Source organism: Copadichromis virginalis, linkage group LG14 (genome assembly GCF_057382275.1).
Source record: "Copadichromis virginalis isolate Kocher_CV1m ecotype Utaka linkage group LG14, C_Virginalis_male_GT1.1, whole genome shotgun sequence".
In the NCBI taxonomy this organism is placed as follows: Eukaryota; Metazoa; Chordata; class Actinopteri; order Cichliformes; family Cichlidae; genus Copadichromis; species Copadichromis virginalis.
Genome location: NC_140631.1, coordinates 17,993,160 through 18,006,436, shown reverse-complemented (window position 1 = coordinate 18,006,436; position 13,277 = coordinate 17,993,160). Strand labels below are relative to the sequence as shown.

The 13,277-nt window shown below is 42.1% G+C and overlaps 1 protein-coding gene across 4 annotated transcripts in view; it reads right to left on the bottom strand.

Moving 5' to 3' along the window:
- LOC146693782 (cell adhesion molecule DSCAM-like) overlaps positions 1-13,277 on the bottom strand; it is an 86,817-nt gene that overhangs the window by 46,967 nt on the left and 26,573 nt on the right. For 2 of the 4 annotated variants that reach the window (XM_085429682.1, XM_085429681.1), the window contains exons 2-3: positions 12,084-12,401; positions 10,588-10,734 (exon numbers count right to left, since the gene is read on the bottom strand). In XM_085429682.1, coding sequence (XP_085285808.1) covers positions 10,588-10,734; positions 12,084-12,401 — 465 coding nt within the window. The remainder of the gene's footprint in view (positions 1-10,587; positions 10,735-12,083; positions 12,402-13,277) is intronic. The other 2 variants (XR_014914806.1, XM_085429680.1) reach the window with 1 other exon arrangement.

Genomic DNA, 13,277 nt, shown 5'->3' with positions numbered 1-13,277 from the left:
TGCAGATTCTTTATTGCTTCTTAAATTAAACCTTAAAGTAAAGTGCACATCTTTGAGTTTTAGACAGTTGGATGGATAAAAACAATATTTGAATAGACCGGTGTTTGGGACTTTGGTCTTAGGGGCATTATAATAATTTATGCACTGGCCTTATATGGGGAAACATAGCTACTGCCTCTCAATATATATGAGATTTCAGTCAGAGTAGTTGGATAAACTTAAATGTTACATTGTTAAGCAATTTCCAAAGCTCCCTTTCAGAGAACATGGAATTTTTTTGGCTGGATGGCGGTACTGTGCTACTATTAATACAAATATTCTGTCTCAGCCAGCTGCAAAAAAGAAACCCAAGAACCATTTTATCTACAGTATGTTTCCATTTTTCAGAGACAAAAGACAAAGGAAAGGAAAGGAAAGGAAAGTTTGCTGGAAGAAATAGACAACAATTACACTTGCCCTAGGAGGCCGAGGGAACCTGACCACGTTGCTATGGAAACTCAAGTACAGCAGAAAGTAACACGAAAATCAATTCAGATTGAGCTTATCTCTCCTCTCTCTCTTTCCTTTCTCATTTCGCAAGGGCTACAAAGCATGCTTCCACTCTGAATCACATTTTTAACTATTGCTGGGCTGATGCAGCACTAATCAGAACAAACACAAAGACTTTCCTTCCATTCGACCCTTAAATGGGAGGGAAAAAATGTGGATTATAGGATCCAGAAAAATGCTTCTTCAAACGCACACCTTAGAAACTGTATGAAAGAAAGATGCAGGCGAGAATGTGCTGCGACACAACACAAATCAGCCTCTGTCTCAGGCGCTCATTCTTGTGCTTTCTTTCCTTTCTCTCCATCCTCTTCACTCGCTCCCTCAAAGGGGCAACAGCAGCTGTACGCAGGTGATAAGCGTGTGCGGCGATGGGCGCTCGGCTGTGATAGGCTGGCTCAACTCCTACGCTGATGTGCAGATTACAGGCTGCGTCTGTCAAAAGGCCACTCTGCCCGTGGTTGTCACCTCGTGACGTCACTGCTGCAAATGACAGTTTGACTGGCCACATACACGCACAGCGCCATTAATGCTTCAGTACGACGCATCCTCTCAGGTTTAAGAACCTCTTGTACAAGAAGTCCCCCACATATCTCGAAATCATTAATTCAGTGCGGTAATATCACAGGAAGCTTAATTATAAATGTTTTTGTCTGCTTTTAATTGCACACAGACACACAGCTAGCACACAGTGAGGACATAGCAGACCCGCTGTTTTCACCACAGCCACTTAGCAGCAGTCCACCGGGAGTTTGGGTGTTTGGATCTTAGTCACTGGCTGCACAATGACAAGGTGAGGTCAAAGACGGGCCACGAGTATACCGAGTGTGTGATTGTCTGTGTGTGTCTAAGTGTTGTTCTCAAGGCTCATGCCAAAGAAGAGGCAAGAGGAAAGAAAACGAGCCTTGAAGAAAAATAATGATGCTTGATGCCTCATACATCAAGGAAAAGATGGAGGGTCACCTTGCTGTGAAGTCAGCTGGTCATTTACTTGTGATGGATTCAATCTGGAGAGCGATTTGTCCATTTGTCACCGGTGAAGTCAACTCAAACTTGCACGATGCGCTAAAACTGTGCAGTAATTGGACATCTCAGGTGTTCGGGGAATGGCTAAAACAAAGCTGTATCAGAAGAAAAGTGACCAGTTATAGCTGCTTGGCACCAAAAAGAACATTAAAAAAAGAACAGTACAGCGACTAACAGTGATAAAAATTACGATAGTATATTTGTTGCACTAGTCCCAAACACTGATTAATGTTCAAGCCACCAATCAGCTCAATCGGGTTCATTTTCTTTTATTATTTGGCAAAAGAGTTTAAAGTTTGCGCTTTTATAATATTCTGATGATATTAGCAGGCTTCACCAGGTCACTGTATTAAGGGTTTGGGGTAGGATTAGTTTCACATCTTCACCTGTATTGGGGAAAATGGGAATCCTATAACAGAAAAAGTCTGGGGCTAAAATGCATGCAACAACATGTAATAGTTTCTAAAACTATGTTTGTTTAGCGCGTGGCAAAAATGCACCCTAACGCTAGCCCAGATGAACGTGAACAGGTCAACGCTTGAGGAGACACAGCAAAGAAAAGAAAAAGAAACAAAGTCTAGTCAAATTTGATCGACCCGAGAGGGAAATTCTGCCTCCCAGACACTGATTCTTATTTTCCATAATGCAACTCAATGGCAATCCTGCCTGGTCAGAGCACGTGTCTTTCAAGTCCCAAGCATTTTACAGAGGCTGTCCGGTAACATTTGTAGCAACTAAACCTGAGCTGAGATAACACGGAGAGCTCCCAAAGCTCCATAACTCAGGAAGATGCAGTAGTGTTTTCACAAGCTATAGCTGGATGTTAAGACGAACTTATACATCCACACAGTGTTTGGTTGTAAAATTAGATCCCTCTCTCTGACTCTCTGATTGGTGTCCACTGCAGGTGTTCTGAAACCATGATCATGTCTAATCAGTGTTACAGATGCCCAGCATGGGGCCCACGGGCTCCCAGGCACTGTGTGAAAGTTTAAAGAGGCTCAATGTGATTTACTGTATTTTTACAGATTTACCACCCTGGGAGAAGAATAAGAGCAAGTATTAATCCTTGATTGGATGGAAGATGAGAGAGAGAGAAAAAAATGGAGTGAAAAATCCCTATTAGGTCAGCAGAGTAATTTGAGTTATTAAGTGCCTTTTTTACTCTAATCAGTCACTTAAGATGGGATCAGACACTGCTGCATTATGGGATGTGACTGAGCACACCAGTTTGTCTCAATTTATCCCAGTGCTTGAGCTGGGAACATATGGACACATTCCTCCGTGAACCCCACCACCTGTCATGCATGACACATGCAGACACATGCATGAGCACAGGGTGCTTGCACCTACGCAGCCATTTCATTCAGCAGCCCACATACAGGAGAGTTTATAAACAGAAATTAATTGCTTGTTCCGGCTGTAATTAGCTCACACCATGCTTATTACTAATCTGTGTTTTGGCCCGACGCCAGGCTAGTTCTGGCCCGGATCCAGTCCATTTTCAGCAGAGCGTTGCTCTACAGTAATCCAAAAGCTCAGGCAGGATGGACCTTTTCCTCTAGATGAGCTTCTTTCAACCACAAAACTTAAATTTCTAACTTTTCTCTGGAAAAAAAGCTAAATTATTTACATCTTTCTATTTCTGTCTTATTTGTTAAGGTAATAAGACAATGCGTATAAGATCAACAGTAACTTCAAATTGCATGTCATCTCGATAGTCTACACTTTCTTTCAGCAGATCGCACTGGCCTCAGTAACACAAATTTCCTAAAATGAGATCACTGCACTCGCAGCACACTCTTCCAAATCAGCGCTTATCTAAGCTTCTGTCTTCAGGCCAAGTCAAAAACAAAGCGGCATCCCCCATAGCCAAATTGCCTATTAAAGATGAGAGCATGTTCAGTCTCCCATTGCGCCTAGCCATCACCACCCTAATCATTCTCAGCCTAAACAGCCTAATGGCTGCCATATTGCTACTGTTTATTAGTAAACACTGATGGAAGAATGCCCGCCTCAACAGTTGTTGATTTTGTCTATCCGTATGGAGTATCAGCTGGGAATCACAGCCACTGTGCCAGAACGCTGCCTGCTGTTCAGTCCCCCATCACTAAACAGATTGCTTTATTGTTTTATGTGCATAGCGATTATGTCAGTAGACGGTTTAATATAAAACATGAACATCAGTGAAACAGTTGTTCAACAGATGAACTAAAAAAAAAAGAAAAAGGAAAAGAGAGGACATGAAAGGAACTTTTTTAAAAATTGCATTGTGTTTCTGTGAGAATGTACGAGTCTGTGCATCAGCTCCAGAGCTGGATTCTTCAAAGATCACCTTAGGTTTAAGATGCTTTTGGGAAGCCCAGTCCAAGATTGATTTCCCTCCATCTCAGTCTCAGTAACCCTTCTATCGATCCTTATCAAATATGTATCACGTCCTCAAGCCCTCACCACAACTAAGATGGAGACTTCAAACAGTGGAAGCTCAAAGAGAAAGTCAGAGGGGAGCGAGGTTTTCTTTATCTCTCCTCTGTGCTGAAGGAAGATCTGAATCCAAATAATAATGTACAAAGCGTAAAAATGTTCCTGAACCATCCAAAAACCGCTGCTTATTAAAGAACCTTCAAGATGAAAATGTGATCCCAGCTATTTTAAAGCCTCAAACATCAAAGCTTTCAAAATAACACGGTGTGAATGCCACCCAACAGCGAGCTAAGACAAGGCAACAGTGAGATGACTGCGCGCACAATGCGTGTACACAAGAAAACATCTCCGCGCTAACCTCACTTCTTGCTAAAAGGGTCTTGTCTCGTCCTGTTCCAATTCCCCAAACTCCCCTTCACGCAGCACTCATAAGTCGCAAATGCACAAAATGCATCCTTCAGCTCGCGTTCCCATAATTCTCTGTGGCAGCAGAGTGATTAATGCGCACAACTATTGATTTTGCTTTTTGCTTTTTTTATTACGAGAGAGTGGCCTTAGCCCACCAACCCAAAACACTCCTTATGTGACAACATCACAAAAAGCACCCCATCTCCTTTAGAGTCAGTGTGTGTGTGTGTGTGTGTGTGTGTGTGTGTGTGTGTGTGTGTGTGTGTGTGTGTGTGTGTGTGTGTACATGTTTAGACGTCCTTGTTGAGGACAGAAAATTGGCTTGGCACTATACTTGTGGGGACCAACAGTCACTTATGGGGACAAATGCCCGTCCCCACAAGTTTAAAGGCATTTTTAAGGCTCAAAATGTGGTTTTAGTGTCAGGGTTACAATTAGGTTATCATTAGGTTTAGGCTGAGAACCATAACCATTTTTAATGGTTAGGGTAAGCGGCTAGGGAAAGCATTATGTCAATTAGATGTCTTCACTAAGATATGAAAACAAGCGCGCGTGTGTGTGTGTGTGTGTGTGTGTGTGTGTGTGCGTGTGTGTGTGTGTGTGTGTGTGTGTGTGTGGACTGGGAAAAGGGGTGCAGTGAAAGACAAGGGTCAGCATTTCACTAACTGCTGATCTGTGTGGGAGGAGGGGGGGAGCAAAATGATAGGCGGTGTTGTTTTCATAGGGTTTCACTGCAGAATGGGTGGAGTTTGGTGCAAACACACACATACACACAGGCACATATATGTGCTGATATGCGCACATGCTCATAATAATATCTTGAGCTTTCTCTGAATTCCAGTCATCGCACTCTTGTGCTTGACCCATTTTCAAGCCCCCCAACAACAAGATCAGCAAACCCTGCTCGTGTGGGGAGGAAGAAACAGAAATTTGAAAGAGACTGAAAGTGAGAACGAGTGAAGAAAGCTTTAAAGAGGAAGACAGAGGGACGAGATCATGTGGCGAATGTGATGCAGTCTCTTGTTTACCAAAGAAAAAGCCTCACCCACACGTCTCTCTAGCCCTTCCTTCTCACTCTTTTGTTTCCTCAACTCTCCCCTCACTTCCTTTCTTCTAATCTGTCCTCTCCTTCTCGACATTTCATTGCATCTTATTCCCTCGCAAGCTCATTCCTAGCACTGTGCCCTCCTTTCAAGGTTGGCCTGACTTTGGGCGTGTTGAATTTACAGCCCCATCTCTGCCTGCCTTCTCAGTGCCCTCACTGTCAATCTCAGTGAAAAATGGAGACGGTGGCACATCACTGGCATGATAAAAATCCTGCAACAGTGATCACGTAAACCAAACACCTACAGTAGCCCCTTTGAAGACATCCTTTACATTCCCGCGACTGGGCCGCTGGCTGGTTAAGGCTGTGATTCTATTAGGAAGCAAACTGTTTAATTAGCCCCTATAAGCACTCACAAGGAAGAGAGACGAGTGAGCAGAATGCAAGAAGCCAACACGCATGTGACTGAAAAATGTAGCCAGATTTTTTTTTTTGTCCCCTTCGCCGATGCTCTGAGTATTGGATGGAGTTATTTGCATAAAGCAAATAAAAAAAATAGCATTTTCCATGCAGGAGGAAATTGACTGGGGCACTGTGCCAAGCAGGTTATGCAACGAAATGAGAGGAAAAGAAAAAAGTCCGACAGTCAAGGCCGGCGGAGGAGGATGGAAGAGAAGAGAAGTATTTTCCTCAGTCAAACATAAACATAAAAAATGTCAACATCTGATTTTATCATTATGGATAAACACTATATTACAATATATTATATATAGTGTATACAAACCAAAAAAACTCTCTCTCTTTAAAACGTGCGCGGTATGATCCAGTGATACAGGATATGTTTGTAGTTCTATTTTGCAATTAATAAACAGTTAATAAATATTAGAAATATTTAGTTTATCACAATATAATTTGCGAACAAAATCAAAACAAACAAAAAATGTGATATTTGTTAATAAATGAAGTATGAGGACATGTTTTTGGTTAAAAAAATATTACTGAATAGTAAAAATATATTTATATAAAGATTTGGCCAAATCTAGACGACAGACAAGTGCTGTACTCTTATAGAATGTATGCACTGTCCAAATTTTATTCAAACATCGGAGAAGAAAAGTTATGCAATGTTGTGTGGAATTTAGAGGGTGGACAGCCAAGATGGCAGCACACCCTGGAAGTAGGCAGGACCTGTGGAGTCTCTTCCTTCCTTCGCACTCTAAGCCTGTGTCTTACTGTATTGCAAAATAAAGCTTCCTGTCTTTCATCTCTAACCTAATCTCCTGCCCGAAAAGACGAGAGGCATGCATTTTCTTTCCCTGAAGGAGGCCGTATCTCCTTGTGACAGGGAGATATGGCCTCCTTCTTCTTTTCCTGTCCTCTCCCCATCCTACCTGACCCCTCCTCACCTTTCCCCTCTTTACCAGCTGTCCCCCAGGGAGTTTCTGCAGGTCATCGGTCTGGCTTACACGTCATTATCATAGGCTGTGTCAGGTTTCCTCCCGGATTAGTTTGTGATAGGTGTACAGGTTTAGTTTCTCTTAGCCTAAGTACATTACAGCACTGGGCCTGATAGGTCTTGTCAAATGAATCATATCATTCATTTTGATTTTAATAGTTAGAAACCAAAGCTACAAATCCCCAGCAATTTAAAAGACAACGATATGAGGCTAACTATTACAAATGATGAGATGGTTGATAAGTGTTGTCAGTGGTCAGTGACAGCTGAGCCTAGTTCTTCCAGAAGTTTCATCCTGTTAAAAGAGAGTTTTTCTTCCCACTGTTGCCAAGTGCTTGATCAAACATTTCCCTTCTTAAACTCATTTTGTCATTTTGTCCTGTATTTTCATGTTATTTTTATTTTAGATGCATAGCACTTTCACCAACAGCTGTTTTTTTAATGTGCTATAGATTAAACTTGATTTGGCACAATCTTTAAAAAGAAAGATTCTGATGCTTTTTGGGACAACATCCTAGACCAAGATAGGCAGCAATCTGACATTATTGAGAAATACAAGTCAAATTATAATTTATTAACCTAAAGAAAGGATCCAATTACATAATCTAAACACTCACATCTAGGCACTACGCCGAAAATTCCGCTCTTTCAGTTTCAAAGTTTGATGCCTCTACTTGCAAAACAAAAGTTAAACCCTGAGAGCTATCTTGTGTGCATCCTTTCTTACCAACAGCATGATAACTTTGGGCTAATGTTCCCTCTTCATCTATAGTGCGCAAGAACAGTCAATAAGAAGTTGGTCTGTACACAGTAGGCACAAGAGGAACTAATCTACGACTTGACAGATTTCAGCTCACGACTGACGATGCAAGCACAGGGCGAATTTGTGCTCAAATTGCACAACATAGGTAACTATGAACATCCTAGAGACGAGCACAAGGTCTCTGAGACAACATGTTCTCTGCAGCTCATTCGGCGTTTAAGCACTGGTTTTGCAGAAGCTCTTGTCTGAAACCAAGGCCGCCCAGCTGATTAAGCTGCCTCATATCATGAATGATAGGAGACAAAAGGCAGGTAGATAGAAAACACAGAGACACACACTAACCCTTTTCAAAAAGCACGGGCACTTGACATGCAAACACACTGGGGTGTGTAAAAAAAAAAAAGAAAAGCTCTGCATTTACATAAATGTGTGCACACAGGTAGTAAGACAACAGGAGCGCACACGTGCATTCAAATAAAGGTCCATCATATAAAATCCTGGCAGGACCACAGTAGGACACAGCTCAACTCCTCCCCTCCCTACTCTACCTTCCTTCCTTTCATATTTTTTTACCCCTTTCATCTCTGTATTAGCTCTGTCAATTGTTTATCAAAAGCGGCGAGGAGGCGATCGGAGCCGGCCATTTGAAAGCTCGTGCTGCGAGATCCATTTTAAAATTCATGACGGGTTAATGGTATGTTAGTGGCAACATTAGGACCCGGTGAGCTTGCATCATGCTCATTCACATTGAAAACAGGCCGCTTCAAATGACTACTAAGCAGTCCTCGTTCTGAAAGGTAATTCATATTGTAATTAACTTTTCAATCACAGCTGATTAATTAAGACAAGCTCTAGTCTGTAATTATGCATCTATTTTTGACCCTAATGTGAATCACTGGATATTCCACAGATGTCAGCAGCTGCGATTTGAGCCAGTTTCCTCTCTGCGACTTAGAGATCTCAAAAGGCAAAACCTCACACCTGAACATTTAAGCAGCGAGTACATTGTTGGTATCAGCTTAGATGTTTCAGAGCCGCAGGTCTTTATCACCATGATCTGCCACAATGTTTTAACCATTTTGATTATTTCAGCCTCTATTCAGAGAAATATCTTATAAAAGATGTGTCTTTCTTCTAATTCTGATGCACCGTGCAAAGGTAGAGAAGTGCACTTGATGTTACCGCTCCCAACAAAAACCTGAGATTAATAATTCAGTGAGGCGGTGGGATAGCTTTATTTTGTGTCCTCTGAGACTAAATCGTCTTTTATGTAAAACTGAATAAAAGAAAGGAAAGGGCTGTGGAAAAAAAAAAAGTCGGAAAACTAGGCTGGGCCAGACTGCATCCCCCTGCCATTGTCAAGCCCGGTTGGTATCCTTATGGTGTCTCTCACTCACTCTCTTGTTCTTTGCTCACGCACAAACACGAGCACACAACACACACACACACCTCCTAACCCTCCTAGAGTAAACATACCCTCTCCATAACAGTGCGCGGTGAATCCGCTCATGCATCAGAATCTACCATCAAATATTTATCACCGAGCAGCAGTGATTTTGACCGTGTGCTCATGCTTTTGACAGCACTCGCCTGCTGCAATACTTATTGGAGTAAACACAGACAATCCGATATCGTTGTTCTTTTGAACACTCGTGAAAGAACTCAAAAGAACACCAAGTGTACAATATAATCCATCAAAACTTCACTGCATATTCTATAGGCCGTCTGGCCTGCAGTAAAAAGCACAGACATCACTGTGGACTGTATCAGAGCTGATTTGGAAAAAATAATTGGCAGACATTGCATTTTAATTTGCAGAAATGGCACAAATACTACTCCTGGTCTATACACGGAGAGGCGTTCTTCATGTATTTTCTAATTCAGGACAACAAACTTTTGTTTTTGATCTAGAGAACACACGTAAAAGTATTTCATTTGCATGGACGCTTTTGTTTTTTCAGTCACACTTAAGATAAACATCATCTCTGGGTCTTGTCTACATGATTCATTTCATTTGCGGAACCTAATCATATCTGCATGCTGCGTATTTGCTCGCTCTCCGTGACATTAGGCAATGTCTTCAACCAGCAGCTTGCAGCGAGTAACTCGAGTAACCTCGAGTAAATAAGTCGCTGGCATGGATCAGAAGACACATCTTCATGCTTGAGCACACACATTTAAAATGCCACCAAAACACCGTCCCAGATTCTGCCTTCAGTCAAATGACATCAAGTGCTCACTTACAGGTCCCTGAACGCCACAGTATGAAGCAAAATCAGCCAGCGGGCAGTACATGGAGCAATCAAAGAGATAAGCATCCCATTTAACCTGAGTAAAAATTCAAGCTACAGAACGTTCTGGTGTGTTGCGCTATCCCGCTGTGCCACTGGATTCAAATAAGGAGGGTAAACTAGGTCATTGGTATGTAATGCTATGTAAACTGTCCCACTTTACCCCTTGCTGGACTCAAAATGGCGTTGGCTGAGGTGGAGTGTGTACAAGAAAGAGAAGCCCAGTGATTCAATGTGACAGTTATCAACATCCTCTGGCTAGTGAGAGGACATAGCTGTATAGAGCTGCAGAGCCCCAGTAATGGCAGACTCAGCCAGTAAACAGGTAAGAAGATGACTCACAGCTAAACAGAACACAGCGTCCAAAGAGCACAGAGCAAAGTGGAAGGCAACTGGGCATAAACAGCAAAAAAAAGAAAAAAGGACACAACTCTCAGAAATTACCGGCATGGCCACTAAAAGTCTTTTTTAGTACATACCTTGCACAAAGTTACAAATGTGGTCGGTCATTTTAGCATCAATGTTTGCTTTTTACCTTCAGATATACACATTAAGTTCAGTTATTACCATGTTGTGAACATGGAGGCTTTGAGTGCTAAAAGCTCTATATTTGAAGTTTTTCTCCTACCTGAGCTGAGCGACACGGTGTCTTTCTCCCATGATACGACAGTGACGTAGGCCTCCACAGAAGCAGGAATAATGCACTTGAACACGGCTACACTCCCTCTCATAGCCTTCTGGTCAGCCACTCTGACTGTGTAGGGTTCCCGTGATACTATTGAACAATTAAAAAACAGAATTAAAAGGCACGTCTCATTTACAGGGCAAAATAATGACATTATTATGCATTTTTTTAAAGACATCTAGGGTGAAGCAAACTGGGTCTGCCATCAAAGAAAGCATCAGAGTTCAGATCTATGGTATAAAATTGCAAAGAAAGGGACACTTTCCAGGGTAGTGGAAAGTGTAGCTTAAAGTAGAGACACAAGTTTCACCTAAAAAAATTTAACTACAAAACTGGTGCATGTTATAGCATGAACTTCTAATCTTATCTGTGTTTCAGAGAACACAGTCCACAGCAGGTATCAACCACCTTACACAACTCCTTGTAGCTATGTAGGAACAGATCAACGGAGGTGCATAACATGGGCTATTCAGACCCCCAGCCTCCGTCAGAATGCTGCTGAAGTTCTACTAGAGGTGGGACGCACCTCCTCAGTATACATTTAGGCATGGCTGGGCTAATTGGCATCCTCCACTCACCATTAGTTATTGCTGAGCTCCTCTCTTCCCCTGATTGTTCAACACATTTGGCCAAAAGTCTACTGATACAGTTACAAAACTGATCATTGACCTATGCCCTAGGGTGTCCTGGTTAACATTCTTATGCGTGAACGTGGTGTTATTTATGGACAAATATTCCAATGCCAGAACAGTGCCTGGATTCAGATCATTCAGATTTACTGTCATTGCCCAGATGAGCACTGAAGTCCCCCAGTAGGACAATGGTGTCTCCAACTTGGGCCACTTCCATCACCCTACTCAGGGACTCCAAGAAACTACCAGAAACTCAGAGCTGTTATTTTGTGCTTTACAGTCAGGATCTCTTTTTTTGACACTAGGGAGAACCCCAGTTTTCAAGCACGCTTCGATGATACAAGTATGCCCACCTCTGTCCGACACTGCCCTGTCCAATCACTGAGGGCAATAGCAGATTGCACTAAAGTCCAGCCTTCTCCAGTAGACTAGTTCCAAAAGCTGTGCATTGAAGTCCAACATTATCAGGCCAGTTTCTCCTAATCTAAAGCGCTACCTTAAGTTTCTTCCCAAAGAGAGAAGTGACCTTGCATGTCCTGAGAACAACTTGGGATTGGACCATCAAGGGTTCTGCCTGGCAACTGTCTGATCTATACCTACAGATCAATCATTAGTTGCTCTAAGCCTTTAAGCAGCATTATTGTAAGATTTTGGACCTTTGCTGGACTTAACCACTAAACTACAAAAAAATAACACACTATCAGTACTACAAGTGTTGTACACTCAGTCTGTTAAATTTATACTCATGCAAGTTCCCCCATCATCACAATAACAACAAGTCCTTCAAACCCTTATCTGGAGACTCACCGGCTTTGATGTGGACATCCTGACTCCTAATCTTGCCAGAAGGGTTCTCGGCAGTGCAGTAGTACGTGTTGTCATGGATCAGCTTGCTAAAGCTGGATGGCAGGAAGTTAAAGATCTGGAGGGTTCCATTGGGGTGAACGTGACGGATGCCGGGGACATCGTAGATCTCCTCGCCGGTAGCCAGATACCATCGCAGCGAGGCAGGCGGCGCACCCCCAGCAGGACAGGGCACAGAGGTCCCTGTGGTGCTGGCAAATACTACCTCTTGCAGAGATGCATTGACAAAGTATAAGCTGGAATGTAGGTCTTCACTGAAAACTGGAAAAGAAAAAAAATAGGAGAACATCACAATCTGTGGTTTTGATTTTATTTATCAGTCTTTCATTTTTAAATTTTGCAGTAATTATTGCTGAAAGCACCACCTTAACATAAGTTGATAAATAAGCTCTTGATATTAAGCTCTTGATATTTAAGTATCAATTTAAATTAGTTAAGATGAAGAAGATTGAATCAGTATTTGTTAAAAATCTCTGACTCCAAGTGTTGCTTATTCATTGCTCATGATCAGCAGTTATAGATTCATCAGTGTATTCCCATCCCTGGGATTTTGGGAACATTAAATTAACATAAACTCCCATCAATTATGAAATAAGGTCCACGGCCGTGATTATGTTCATGCTTCGGTTTAAACTGGCATCACTGTAAAGAGAATGGCATTAAATGTAGTTAGTGCAGGAGCATTCTCAAGAGGATAGGAGGGTAATAAATGTCAATGTTGGCTCAATTAGCTGCATATAAATCTACAGCTGTTTGATTTCAGAGTGAAGAAGCCAAGGCAGCAGAAGTCTACGATCTGAGGTTCTGTGAAAAGACAGTTTGTTTGTATTTCAGGCAAAAATACAGCATTTGTGTGTGTATGCCTTGTCGCCTCAGCCTGGTGGCAAAGCTCTGCAGTAAATGGCTTACAGTGGCACTGGCAGCTGGCTTGGACCCTCTCTGGGGAGAAAACATTTTAGCACTTCATAAATTCCTAACAAGGTTTCAAATTGCAGACATTTCCATCCTTTTCTCTGCTCCAGTAGCTCTGAACTAGCAATGAGACACTCCACTGACCTGCACATGTACACATGCAAAACACTCATTTGAAGATTAGGAATTCAACACACAAAAATTATTATGGAGGTAAGGATCACT